Genomic DNA, 14572 nt, shown 5'->3' on the forward strand with positions numbered 1-14572 from the left:
CCGAGCGGCGAGTCCAGCCCATTGACAATTCAGCCCTGGAAAGGGTTAACTGCATCCTGCCGGTTCGGTTTACGTGTAAATAGAGAGCAGCTGCTCCGCGCGGGCCCCAGTTGGCCCTTTTAAGTTTTTGATTGGTTGCCAATGACATCACCGCCCGTGTTATAACACCGTGGACCCAAAGCGGAGTCGGATAAACCCGCCTTAAAGAGTCAAGGCCACGCCCCGGCTCCGCCCTCTCCGGGCGCCCATTGGCCGCGGGCTGCTGCGAAGTAGCGGTTAGCTTTCTCCACATTCCTATTGGTCCAACGCGCCGTCGGTCGTCAGCCGGCCCGCCCCCTCAGAACCTTACATTTACAGTGTAGCAAAAGAGAAAGTAACTATGTTGCTGCTGGAGATCAATGAAGCCAAGTGAATGAGGGCTGAATGTGCGAATCCACAGCTGAAGCGGAGCGCCAGATGGTGGAGGGTTACACTAATTTATGAAGTAAGTGGAAGTCACCGCGGCTACTCCTGAGAGCCCGGGAGTGTAAGGCGGTGTGAGTGTGAGGGAGTGTGTGTGTTTGTGTGTGTGCGTGTGTTGCGATGCTCACAGAGGAGCCACAGCAGGTGAGGTTAAAGGGTTCCGGCTGTTGGCTCACGCTGCCCTGTGCGTTTACTCTCTCTGCAGTCTACTTGGATTGGGGACGAGGAAAAAATGAGGTTTGTTGAGATGCTTTGCGGCAGTTTTAAATGCCAGGGACTTGTTAGTGCGCTGTGTTGCGAAGGGGGATGTTAAGTGCCCCAGGAGCGGGGAAGGAGCGTTCTCTCACCACTTAATTTTCTTTCCAGCCCCTGACTAGAGGTGGAAGGACGACTAGCGAGGGAGAGGGGATAGCTCCGTGTTTCTCTAGGAGGTTTCCTAGGCTAGTCTGGATGGTTTCACGGGCAACATTTACACCCGACCCTCTGCTGCAGGGATGCAGATCTCTTTATATACTCCGTGCGTGTGTGTGTGTGAGAGTGTGTGTGCGCCGTGCACTCCGTGTGGAAGTGGGGGTCCCAGATTGTGTCTCCGTGAACACACTTATGCCTCCCTCTCAAGGGAAAAGGACTGTTGATCCTGGGATGTACCCTACCAGGTAACACAAGAGCAGACTTTCACCGCTTGGTCCAGCTGGGAAACAGTTATAGCTTCTGGAATAGTACTTGCTCTTCAAAAAATACTACGCAAGGGAGGGAGGGTGGGAGGGCAAAGAAGGAAGGGCGGGAGGGAAGAAAAGAGGAAGGGAGGAAGGGGTTGGATCCTTCTTGCCCATCGGAAGGTGGTGAGAGAAAGCAGAATCTGTGGAGATCTGTGGATGTGATAGGTGCGGGCCCCTATGTGTGTGTGTGTGTGTGTGTGTGTGTATGTGTGTGTAGATTCTGCCTGTGACACTGGCTCTGTGTCAGAAAATGGTGACTGTCGTGTGTAGAGGTATGTTCGATGACATTTTTCCAGACATCTCTTAAAGTTCTTTTAGATGAGCTACTTGCACGGGGTTTGGTTTCTTTTCTGTGTGTATATCTAATAGGAGGGGAGCCAGCAGGGCCCGGGTGTGGAGTGCCCCTGTGCCTACAGCGGGGCAGGAACTGTCCCTTTGCAGGGACCCTCTCAGGAGACAGGAGGTAGACCCCGTGGGCAACTCTTTACTTCCCACAGGGACAGGCTCATTGGGAAGTCTTCCTAATGAATCCATCCTCTTGAAGAGGGGGGATATCTGTGCGGGATTGAAGGATTATGCACAGCGGCTGCCTCCCATTGAGCGAAGTTCTAGGATGTGGCTGCTGGGTGGGGGTGGGGGTGGGGTTGCAGTGGACCTTTCCTTAAAGGCAAGAGTGGAGGGGGTGGTGTGGCAAGGGAATAATCCAAGGGATGGATCTGCCAGGGTTGGGGTTTCCAGACCTGGCTCCTTGGCTTGAGGCTTCATTTTAGGAGACCAGTTTGTAATGGAAGAGGAAATGCAGATTAATTTATAAGAGGCTAATAGGAGGTTTTAATATGACTATGTTGTGCATTCAAAGGACTCGGTCAAGTGGAAAGTAAGAATAGCTCACAGTTTAAAGAGACTCACTTAGGGGGATGCTTTCATTTTGATGTGCAGAAAGTTGACATCTGCCCCTCATGTTTATTTAGCTGCCGTATATTCCCGTGAGCCATGTCAGCGCTCTTGGTCATTCCTTTGCCTTTGCAGTGGGTGAAGGAATTACATGGAGAGTATGCATGGATGGACACACGGGTCTTTCTCAGATGGTTACAGTGTACTTCTGCCCAGGAGATGAGGCCCAGAAGAGATGCCTCTTAAGAGCCTTCCCTTCTGTCTTCAGCTTTTCTAATTCTTTGTGCCTTTACCTTTTCTAAGGCTGAACCTTGATGTGGGTCCGTGAAAGGTTGTTCATCAACATTTGCATAGACTTTACATCTAACCTTAGACTTAGCAAGAACTGGGGGGGTCCTCAGGTTTACATCCTCTTTGAATCCATAGCAATGAGCTTCAAGCTTTGAGAGGGACAGGATAAAGGGCACGTAGGACGACTTTGCTCAGAGGGATGCAAAGGCCTTTCCTAGGAATTGGATTCGACTGCCTTTTGTGTCACGTGACTTTATTCTTTCTTTCCCCCTCCCCTTCTTTACAGACTGTCTTGAGTTCTTCTTGAATTGCCAGTTTTCAGCCTCCTCATGCCTCCGTCTCCTTTAGACGACAGGGTAGTGGTGGCACTGTCTAGGCCCGTACGACCTCAGGATCTCAACCTTTGTTTAGACTCTAGTTACCTTGGCTCTGCCACCCCCGGCAGTACCAGCCACCCTCCTGTCATCGCCACCACCGTTGTGTCCCTAAAGGCTGCGAATCTGACGTATATGCCCTCATCTAGCGGCTCTGCCCGCTCCCTGAATTGTGGATGCAGCAGTGCCAGCTGCTGCACTGTGGCAACCTACGACAAGGACAATCAGGCCCCAACCCAAGCCATTGCCGCTGGCACCAACACCACCACCATCGGAAGCTCTACCACCTGCCCTGCCAACCAGATGGTCAACAACAGTGAGAATGCAGGCTCTCTAAGTCCATCAGGTGGGGTGGGCAGCCCTGTGTCAGGGACCCCCAAGCAGCTAGCCAGCATCAAAATAATCTACCCCAATGACTTGGCAAAGAAGATGACCAAATGCAACAAGAGTCACCTGCCGAGCCAGGGCCCTGTCATCATTGACTGCCGGCCCTTCATGGAGTACAACAAGAGTCATATCCAAGGAGCTGTCCACATTAACTGTGCCGATAAGATCAGCCGACGGAGACTGCAGCAGGGCAAGATCACGGTCTTAGACTTGATTTCCTGTAGGGAAGGCAAGGACTCTTTCAAGAGGATCTTTTCCAAAGAAATTATAGTTTATGATGAGAATACCAACGAACCAAGCCGAGTGATGCCCTCCCAGCCACTCCACATAGTCCTCGAGTCCCTGAAGAGAGAAGGCAAAGAACCTCTGGTGTTGAAAGGTAATGCCCCCGCCCCCTCCCCAAGCACAGTCCTGGTGAGCCTGGGGTCACTCTGGGTTTTCTCTTAGAAGTACCAGCATCCTCCCACACAAGACCAGAATGCCTTCCTTCTTCTTGTCTTCCTTTCCGTGCCCTCTCTTAATTATTTTGGGGTCAGGAGAGAGACCCAGCAGCCTTGAACTGAAAGCCAGAAGATTTGGGCTCTAGTCTCGATTCACCTTCTCATTTGCATTGTGCAAGTCATTTCCCCTCTCAGAGACAGTTTTCTCATCTTTCTAAAAAGGGGCTTTATGACACCAGATGGTCTGGTAGCTCTATTCCAGTCAAACTAGCTGGAAAGTTCTTGTCTCTCAGACATGACCAAGGTTGATGGAACGGAGGAAACCACAGCTGTGGTGAACTACAAGTAAACCTCCAGGTACCACTTCTTTTTGTGGGAAATTCTTCCTCTTTCTCACCTCTCTGAAAGTGACCTTCCAGAAGGGCAGAAAGTCATATTCTAAGCCCCCTCAGAAAGTATAAGTTCACCCCCAAACACCCATTCCTCTGCCAAAGCTCCAAGGGACAGAGTCATTTTTACAAAATACTCCCAACCCATTGTTCCTTCTGGCGTCACCTGAGAACCCATTGACATTATGGCTTCTCCCAAGATGGGGTGATGGGTCACTTGCCCCAGGACACTGAGTACAGAATAACTGGGAGGTCAGTGTCGCTGAGCCCTGGCAGCAGGAATTAATTTCCCTCTGGTCTCTGGGCTCCTTCCACACAGTGTTGCCTAACCTAGCAGAGGAGCCCAATTCTCGTGTCCATCCCAGGTGTGTTCTTTGCCCTCAGTACCATGTTTTGGGGCACTGCACACCATGCTTTGCCTTCGGTGTCTTCTGTCAGGTGGTGCTGGTGCTTGTTAGAGAGAGTCATCTTCTTTCTTCTCTTCCCTTGCGTGCTGAGTCAAGGCACATAGCCTGGGCCACATTGCCAGCCAGTCTCCTGCAGTGTGTTGACCAAGGCATTGCTGGGTTCCTTTGAACACCTTGCATGTTTAAATTGCAATAGGCCATTGGGCTGGGCAAGTAAGTTGTTTTGCCTTTGTGGGCCAGCTCTGCCGTTCTTCTTCTTGTCTTCCCAATGGTGCCTTCTGCCTTTCGTTAAGTAGTATTCTTAGAATTATGGTTTTGAATGTCTTTGACATCATTCCCTCTGCCTGCCCTAACTGCCCTCGAGCCTGCTCTCATTGGGCTCAACTGGCACAAAAATATAGCTTTCCTTAGGGCTGATGGACTCTCAGGAGAAGGAGAACATCATGGAAGTTGCATCCAGAGAGTTCCCAGCAGGGCCCAGGCATCTTTTGTTGTTGCCGATGGGTTTTCTTGGCGTTACAGATATGCTGAGATTTCCTCTGTGTACCTCTGCATTTTATTGTTTTATATTCTTGTTTGGCTGACTCTGAGTGATTCCCAGTAGGTTTACCCAGCCAGCATTCTGTCCCGTGATCGTGGCTTGTCTCATCGTTTTCAGGTGAGAAAATACAGTCTACAAACTTCCCATTTGTAATAGTTTGTCTTGGGGAGCCAAGAAGGGGAGAACCAGTGCAACCATCTTGAGAGTGGTCTCTTGCTCATGTAGAGTAGATATCATTGAGGGAAAGCAGGCCTTTTGTGTCTGTATGATCTGAGGACAGGCATCAAATAATCTGCATGAAGATGACCCTGGACTTGAACGTAAGGGTGATTAGGAGGAGTTGTAGATCCTACCCTCCACTTTGTAGTGGGCATTGGTGTGTATGGGTGTGGCTTGTCAATCACTGGGAAATGAATCGCCTAGGTGTTACTGATCAAGTAGGGTTCTTCTCCCCCTTTCTGGTGAATGCAGCTGAGAGTCTGGGCAGCCTGGGCTTGTTCCTCAGTGTCAGTGAGTAAGATTGCCTCAGTGGGGCGGGGCCGGACATGCTGCTGACCTCACCACTGGGCGCCTGGGCGGCTGCTGTGAGGGCTCATCCTTTTCGGGTTGGTGAGACACAGCGGCGGTCGACCTGGAAGACGCACTGGTGGTAGAGGTTGGATTATCTGTAGTTTGGGGAGCTCTTTCTTCAGCTATCTGGGAATTTGGTTGAAGATATGTAGTTCAGGAGCAAAAGGGTCAGTAATGTACTTTATTATTTTTGTCATTATTATTTTGGTTTCTTTTGGGGGAATAGCCTAAAATTGGGACCACGATGGGGAAGAAGGGAAAGAGATCTATATTAGAATGCCCCAGCTACCTTTTCATCTGGGCAAACCAAAGGTTAATACCATAGCACCATTGAGGTGAAAAATGGGGGTGGGCATCTCTCAGAGGCATGGCCAGCAACTTCTCCTCGTTCTTGAGCGGGTCAAGCAGACCATTCTGGTCTGACTCCTCTGCTGAGGTTTATTTTAGTAATCTCCTCCCTTGGTGATGTAAGATTTTATTTTAGCAAAAGTGGTAGCAGTACCATTTTGGAATGAGTGATTTTTGCAGGGTAGATATGGTGGTGGGGGTAGTTAGACCCTAAGATAGAAACTTCTACGCCTTCATTAATTTATTTTCAGAGGTTTCAGTCCAATCTTGGGTAACTTATGGCTGACCCATCTGATTCTCTGGTTTATGTTTGTAAACACTGGTTGCTACCCTCCCTGTCCAAGTTTTATGTCCCCCTGTTTCAATGCCATGTTCTCCATTTTTGGTGCTGCCTGTCAAGTAGAGCGGCTGCTCAGATACCATTTTAGTAATGCTGTGTCAGGTTGGGAAGAAACTGATCAGAGGCACAGAAGCCCCTGGGATTAAGTTACTGTTCTAATTTACAGTCCCCTCCCTGTTGTGACCTATGTCTGAATCTGTCTTTTATTCTCATCTTCTGAAGAGTAAGTGGCATCAGACCGTGCTTCTACTCAACCTGGCAAAAACGATTCAAATGAATAAATATTTAGAGACTTGCAAGCTCTTTGAAAGAATTACAGTCTGTTTTATCCAAAGCTGATTTTCGTGATTTCTCACCCAACTGAATAAGGAGGCTAGACAATTCTGGGCTTTGCATAATGAGAGCTACCATCTTTTCTATGGTGTTTATAAGGCTCCCTTTCTTTTCAGCAAGGCTGGGTTCAGGGAAATAATTTGTCATTTACCTGTGTAGGAAAGGATAGTATCCTATCACCTCCTCTTTAAAGACAGTCTCTGCCTTTAACGTTTTTATTATAAAATTTTTCAAATATAGAGAAACATAGAAAAGAGTATCATGATGACCCATTACCTATACCCAGAGTAAACAATTATTCACATTTTCCCTATTTCCTTTCTCCTCCTTTCTTGGTTGTTGAAATGTTTTCGAGTATAGACAATATTTGAATGTATTTCAATATGTTTCATGTTCAAGGTTAGTGTTTTCAAGGTAAGAAGACTGGGAATACTGTATAGTATAGACAGCATTTTCCCTCCTAAACACTGGTGTCACGTGCCCGTTGTTGAGAGTTTTTCAAGCTCGGAATTCCACTCTGACTAACTGGCTATCAGGTCTGTGGAGGAGCGTGCCCCCCTCAGAGTGGGAGGTTTCCGCACCTCCTTGGGGATCTAGAGCACCCCCCCTTCCACGGGGGTCTGTACTTGCTCTGTGCTGCCACAAAACAAAAAGGGACTGGTGGCTTCAGCCTTGGACAGGCCTGCCTCTGTATCAGGGGCATTTATTGGGGGCGGTGGGGGAGAGGGGGGAGGGAAAAGAGTGAGCGTCACTTCAGGAGGCTGATGCGTAGCAAAGATTTGATGACATAGGGAGTTAGTTTTTTTCTGCTAGAAAACTTTCCGTCAAAACTCCTGAGATAAGCAACATAGACGGCACATTTTCCCAGAGTCTGAAAGTAAACACTTGTAGGCAGTATTGAGTTTGATGACAAAGCAAAGGGCTATGCTCAGAAATCAGAGAACCTGGGAAAATATTTTCTCTTTTCTGCTTTGTTTTGTGGGGTGAACAAAAGTCTCCCTCTTGTCTGCCAGGGATGTTAGGAGGATTTTCTTAAAGATAGGTGTAATAAGGGCATAATCTATATTCACAAATGTAGTGCTGTTATTCTGAGCTTTGTTGAACATCCAAACATACTGAATATTAGCCTTGCAGCAGATGGTGGAGGAATTCAGGCAGGACTGGGGATCCAGCCTTTCTGAGCTCTAGTCTTGGCTTGCCCCTTACTAGCTATGTGCCCTTGGCCAATGGCTTCTTCCCTTACTTCCTTCTATAAATGAGGACATTTACAAAAAAAGGATATAACAGTAGCTCTCTTATGGTGGTAGTTTAGGTATTAAATGAATTAATGTGTACAAAGTGTCTAGAACAGTGCCTCACACAGGGTGAACACTCAATACATATAGCTTAATATTTATGACTGTTGGTTGAACAGAAATGATGGTGTCAGTAAAAGTGCAATTTTGGGCTCCTTTTCCAAAGGAGTGCTAATAACAAGCTAGGTATAGTGGGGTGTGTGTGTGTGTGTGTGTGTGTGTGTGTCGCTATGACCTAAAAATAACTTGGTGACTGTTACCTAATTTAAGTAGCATACAGTTGGAGCGCCAAGTAATTACAAAGACATGTTGGGTCAGGAGGCCAGTGTAATTTGGGCATATTCTAGAATTATTTATTCATAGGGGAATTTGTAAAAACGTGATGATAAATCTGTCCAACGAATGTCCCATAACTAAATAATGAAAGTATAAAACTATTAAGCTTTGCTTTTTCTGGCCTCTCATCAGGCTGATTTATTTTTGGAATAAGCATTGTAGTCTGACTATAAAAGGGGAGGTGGAAGGAGGGGGGAGTGTGCTTCATTTAAAGTTCTTGAAGCTTTGGGTTGCGTTGAGATGGAAGGTGGAGGGAAAAGGAGGGGATTCGTTGAAAGGTCCACTCATTTCTTTAAGTGGGTCTTGAACTGGTTCACAGTTGCCTATACCCTCTCTAAGCTTTTGGATGTACTATTCTGCTTCCTAATTAAAAGTGAAAATCTGTTCCCTGCTCACTGTGTGTTCAGCAGAGTGGCATTTAGCTCACTTGCACCTGAGCTCCAGTCGAGGCTTTTCTGCTGACCAACCAGAGATGTCCTTAGGCAACTCAGTTTACCCCTCTGAGCCTGCTTCTCTTCATTGTAAAACACGGATAATTCCAACAGTAAGGATGAACCCAGACAGTGTAAATAGAGTGTCTAGCACTTAGATAGCTCTCAACGTATCAGGTCCCTGGGCTCTGCTCCCCAACCCCGATGGCCTTTTAGAACCTCTTCCAGGAGACTGTGCGGGCTGTGGCGGGGAGGGGGATGGTTTCTTATTCCAAGCACAGCTTTAGGGAGCATGTTAAGTAGGAACCACTTGTCCTCATCCTTTCAGATCCGTGAAGTTAACCATCTGGCTTCTCAAGGACAAGTTCAAGAAACTCCTCTCCTCGCCGTGGCAGATAAGGCTTTTAGATGAGAAAAAGCAGGATAGAGGAAGGGAGATTTGGCAAAATCACAGGAGCAGAAAACACTCTCTACCGCGCAGCCTCATGGTGCCCGTGCTCTCAGGAGCCGCTGCGTGCCTTGGACCAGGAGCTGCCCCTGCTTCCTTTATCCCGGTGTTAGCAGCAGCTAGAATCTCCCTGGCCCAGCATTGCTGGGGAGCAGTTTGGGGGTAGAGATGTGTTGGTCAGTAGTCCCTAGGCAATTTAATTCAAGTAGGTAGATAAGGGCACAGGACACACACGAGGGGCGGAAATTCTAATCCCAGGAGAAATCACGTCACCTCTTCTGAACTCAAGTACGCCAGGTTTTAGAATAGGAAGGAGACTTAGAGTTCACCTAGTCCAAGAGTATTCACTGAAGGCTGCTCCTTCGAATCACCTGGGGCAATTTAAAACCTGGGATGCTCAGTTCCCACCTCGAGAGGTTCTGATTAAATTGGTCTGGGGTCCAGCTGGGGCATCAAGACTTTTAAAAGCTCCTGGGTGATTCTGATGTGCAGTGGACTTTGGGAACCCTCGATCTCATCCAGGCTTCTCTTTCTGCAGTTACAGAATTGGGGCCTAGAGAGGTTTATTGCTCGTCCAAGGTCACGTGTATGATTAATTTCAGAGCCTTAGTGCAAAAATAGGTCTTACTAGGTCAATAGATTGGGGGTGTGTGTTATTATCTAATGATAACAGTATCTACTTACAGCATAGAAATATAAAATAATATATTTAATCAATCATTTTGAATATTGATAGCTTTTTTCTGGAATTTTGAGATTTCAGTACACAAGTGTAAGGGCCTAAGTCTTTTGAAACCAGCAGACTCATGGTCCTGATATTTACCTGGATCATAGGAATATGGGACAAATGTTAATGATGACTCAATCCCATCTTCTAGAGAATTTAATGGTTTCAGGAAGAGCTGGAAAATATTTATCAAAATTCGCCCCTGTACCCAAGCGTCTCAGGTTTCTAGGGACTTTTGGGTTGGTTGGGTTCCAGGGATGTATAGCCTTGTGGATCCCCTCCCACTTCACTGATTGCTTTTTCTCACGCTGGTTCATCTTTATCTTCACTGGTTCATCTTCTACTCTCTGATCTGTTAACACTGGATTCCCTCAGGGCTCAGTTCTTGATCCTTTCTCTGTCTACACGTCCTTATTTAATTTCAGTCTCAGAGCTTTAAATATCCCTTTATATACCAATGACTCTGAATATTTATCCCTCTCCTGCTTCGTCTCCTACTGCCCGCTCCAGATATCCACATGGATGTGAAAAAGTCTCATACTTAATTTGCCCCAGACTGACCTCCATCTTTCCTCCCGAACCTGCTTCACTGTCTCTCCATCTCAACTGATGGAAGCTCCACTTTCACAATTGCTCTGTTGAAAAGTCAGAGTGTCATTTATGACTCGCCTCCCTTCACAATCAATACCTAAGGCTAAAAATTCTCTTTGCTCTGCCCTCAGAATATACTCACAATCTGAACGTTTCTCATCATCTCTACAGCTACGACCTTCGCTCAAGCCACTCTACCTGGATCATTGAAATTGGTTCTCTGGCTCTTACCTTCTATCACCAATCCAGCCTTATCCTCACACAGCAGCCAGAGTGACGCTGTCAAAAGAGTGATACTATCATTAAAAAAAAAAAAAAAAAAAAAAAGAATGCCTTCTACATGCTAGGCACTAGTCTTCAGGCTGAGGAATCTGCCGTCATAACTCTGATAATTCAAATGTTAGAATGAGAGCATATATGGACCAGCTAGTATTCCAGATTCTTTCCACCTTGAAGATTATGTACCTGTTTGGATTCTTCATCCTCTTCTGCCACACAATCTTGTTTAAGGAGCAGTTTATCTTTAGGAAATGTCATTCTCTTGAGAAGTACATGTTTGTGTGGCCTTTGGCTTTTTTCTCCTTTCTTTTTCCCTTTCAGGATAGAGTCTGGCCTTTTCTAAGCACATCCTCGTGGGCCAACAGAATTTCTTTCCCAAGTCTTGATCCGAAAAGAATATTTTTTATGTGTTGGTTTTTTTAATGGAAGAGCAAATATACATTCTCTCTCTGCCCCCAGAAGCTCAGAGCTGACAGGCCTCCTCCGAGCACTGGAGTGGGACTTTGTAATTTGAACCTCACTCATTTGGGACGTGTTGCTGATAGGAAGAAGACCTGTGTTTATTTTTTCCTGCACGCTCTCTATGAAAAGAGGACATGCTAAGCAAACAAACATTGTAAATGGTATTTCAAAGACAAGGTTTTGGCCTGCTTAGGAGACAAAAAGAGTTTGCAAGTACAATTAAAAACCACTCTAAGGGACAGGGCTGGGATGAAAACACAAGTGTCTATCATGTCCAAGCCTGTGCTATTTCCCCTAAACCATGTGGGTCCCTCTTGGGCAAATTTTCTGTGGTTCTGTACCCATGTACTGTATGCTCTACATTAATATCATATAACCTTACTAATTCAGAAAACTGGGAGGGAAGAAAAATGGATGAGTATGAACCACAGCCTGAATTTTATTGCAGAACATTTCAAAATACATGTTTTATATTCATGTTGATGTAGTGTCCTTTCTAATTATGAAATCTCTGACTCTAAATGTTTTCATCCATAAGCCAAGAGGAAGGTCTTAGCATCCTTTGTTTTCCCCAGCTTGTCTGTATCATCTATTATTAGTTAAAAATTGGGGGGAAATTATCTATCTACCTATCTATCTATCTATCTATCTATCTATCTATCTATCTATGTATATTCCATGCCCCCACCCCAGCAAGACCCATATTTTATGTAACTTAAAGGAAAAGAAAACTTGAGCCTCTGCTTTTGGAAAAAGAAATGAACTGTGCAGCCTGGTATTTTCATATAAGATAAAGGCTATTACACTCTGCTCTGCCTCTGGCAAAGGACAAGATCACTTACAGGAAGCAAAGGTGTGTGGATTCATTAAAACATTATCCGTATTACCTTCATGTTTTATTTGTGTTATGGGCCTACTCATCTTTTTTTGACACTCTCCCCCCTCCCCACCCCCACCCCCACCCAAGACTGGAATTTCATGGAAAGGAAAACAAAGTTAAACTCTTCGCTAGTGCTTCAACAAAGCGTTTGGTTTCCTTTGTCTTGCCACCCGGTGGACCCCCATCAGGCATCTGTTGCCCAGTTCTCAGTCAGGTTAATAGATGAAGCTGCCTGATCCAGGGGGCACTGTCAGGCTGTCGTCCCTTTGAGGAGCGTAAGGATCTCCTGTTATGATGTGAGCTCAGGTGATCTTATTTTGTGTCCCTGGGTAAGGAGGCTGTCGCTACTTAGTGGCAGAACCTTACCATCCAGTTCTTTAATACTTGATGCTTATTCTATGGGAGAGATAATCCCCCATTCTTTGAATCATGGCCCCAGGGTCCACCACTACTGGGCTAAATACCACCAGTTGTTGCTACTGGCAAGTAGGAAGAAAAAACAGATTGGGAGGAGAGGAAGGAGGAGCAGGGGTATAGAGGGAAAAGATAGGAAGAAAAAACAGATTGGGAGGAGAGGAAGGAGGAGCAGGGGTATAGAGGGAAAAGAACAGCGGGAGGGCTGAGGGTACTCCCAGTGTCAGAGACAGGATCTTCTTGCTCCTGGACTGGAGTCCCAGGTTCCAGTTTTCAAGACTGTGAATTACTATCATTAGTTATTACAGCGTGTCTGTGTCCCTCTTAAAATAATAAGATGAGACAGACTTCTTAGATGGGTTTCCTTGAAGGGATAGAGGACATCTTCTTGAGTCTTTTATTTCTAGTCTTATTAAATAGCATATTTTTATGATAAGATTTATAAGAACGGTCTGGTGGTTCTCATGAAGTGATATTTTACTCTGACAGCAGAACACCATTTAATCACATATAACTACTCTGGGTCTGACCAACTTATCAACCCTGAAATTAGAAAATTATTTTCCAGATAGTTTGGGGGGAAAAAAATAAAAGCGATTGAATGCTTTCTATGTTCTGGGCATTGGGCTGTCACATACATGTCTTACTTAGTTCTCAGCACAGTTTTTGAGAGACGTTTTAGATTCCCAGTTTTACAGAAGCAGAATCGGAGGAGGAGATTTAATATTTCTCCCCCCAGATTATTAACCAGTGAGTTGCAGAACAAGAATTGAAACCCAGTTCTAAGGATCTCAAAGGCCAAGTTCCTTCCAGGCTGGTCGCATGTTTATTTATAAGTGCACTGTATATCTCATTCCTAAGGGTCGCTGTAACTGTGCTTTATCTATGAAGTGTCCTTGGTTATAATACTCACACACACACCCCCCACCCCCCACATTTTCCTTTATCTCAACTGAAAATTCCAGTGCTAAGAGTGGCTGACTGCGTCCTCGGAGAAGAGCTGGCTTCCCAGTGACCTCATACTGAATTATATCCCAGCTTTTGGAAACTTCAAATTTTGGTCACTGCAGAGACTTTTAGCTAGAGCAACCAATCAATGAAAAAAAATGTTTGAAAACTGCAACGATTATTTCTAGCACTTATGAAATGTTTGCTCTCTAGCAGACTCTGTGCTCAGAGCAGTATATCTCATGATAACTATAATCAGTCTATATATAAGTGACTGAGACTCAGAGAGGTCCAGACACCAGTCCAAGGTCACTCAGCTGGTGCTTGGTAGGGACTGGGCATAGCGCTCTGAGGCTTCTGCTTGTTGCATTTTAAATATAGAAAAGTTCAGAATGCATTCTCCTGGCAGCTGGAGGATCTGAGGATGATGCTTCCTTCTTTTGCCCGTATTAATATACTCACTCACTGTCTAGAGTGGGAAGTAGATAAGTGAGAAGGAAGACGGGTATGAAATTATATACACAGTAGTAAGAAGGAATGTCCGATGTGTATGCATGACTACAACCCAAAGACTCTAAGACCCAAAGATATTTGATTACTTGCGTTTTACGTTCATTATCTATTCAATACTACTAACTGTGGGCGTTTCCCCTCAAGTGCGTGAAGAAAGAATCTCTAGTTGCTTATCATTACCTTTGGGAAAGTGAATTCTCTGGGATAAGCAAACAAGAATCTTATCAATCTATCTACTATGTATTGCTTTTCTCTTCCACTTTCTGCTGCTCCTCTTTCTTCTTCCTCTCTATAGTCTAAGCCTGCAAACACAGCTCAGGTAATCTGGGAGTGTGGCAGGGATGGACCCCAGAGAAAGCATAATTAACACCCTTGAAGGGTAGCAGAATGGACCCCTGGGAACCCGGTGCTTGAAGTAGCGTTCATTCAGGCAGAATTATTGAGCATCTGTTGCAACTGTCCCATTTTACATATATGGAAACTGATTACTTACCCAAGAGCATATAAGTAGCTAGTAGCAGAACTGGCATAGAATCCATGTTTCGTAACTCTCAGTTTAGTAATTATCCTTTAAATCCCAGTGGGAGTATAATCCTCTGGTTTGAATTTAAATTGTTATTAAATAAGCAAATCTTGTGGGTCCAAGTGTTTGGCCAGGTTGCTTCATGCTTTCTTTCCCTTCCCCTTTGTAACAAGTTGATGAAGTGACTTCTCAATGAATCCGTCTGCTGACTTGCATTTGTATTCAGCTTT

At 45.5% G+C, this 14572-nt stretch overlaps 1 protein-coding gene across 1 annotated transcript in view; it reads left to right on the forward strand.

Annotated features, from left to right (window-relative positions):
* Positions 1–372: 372 nt before the first annotated feature.
* Positions 373–14572, forward strand: part of DUSP10 (dual specificity phosphatase 10) — a 37712-nt gene continuing 23512 nt past the window's right edge. Inside the window, exons 1-2 of the mRNA XM_057730141.1 lie at positions 373–484; positions 2653–3506. Coding sequence (XP_057586124.1) covers positions 2696–3506 — 811 coding nt within the window. The 5' untranslated portion in view covers positions 373–484; positions 2653–2695. The remainder of the gene's footprint in view (positions 485–2652; positions 3507–14572) is intronic.

This window comes from Hippopotamus amphibius, chromosome 3, assembly GCF_030028045.1.
Source record: "Hippopotamus amphibius kiboko isolate mHipAmp2 chromosome 3, mHipAmp2.hap2, whole genome shotgun sequence".
Classification (NCBI taxonomy): Eukaryota; Metazoa; Chordata; class Mammalia; order Artiodactyla; family Hippopotamidae; genus Hippopotamus; species Hippopotamus amphibius.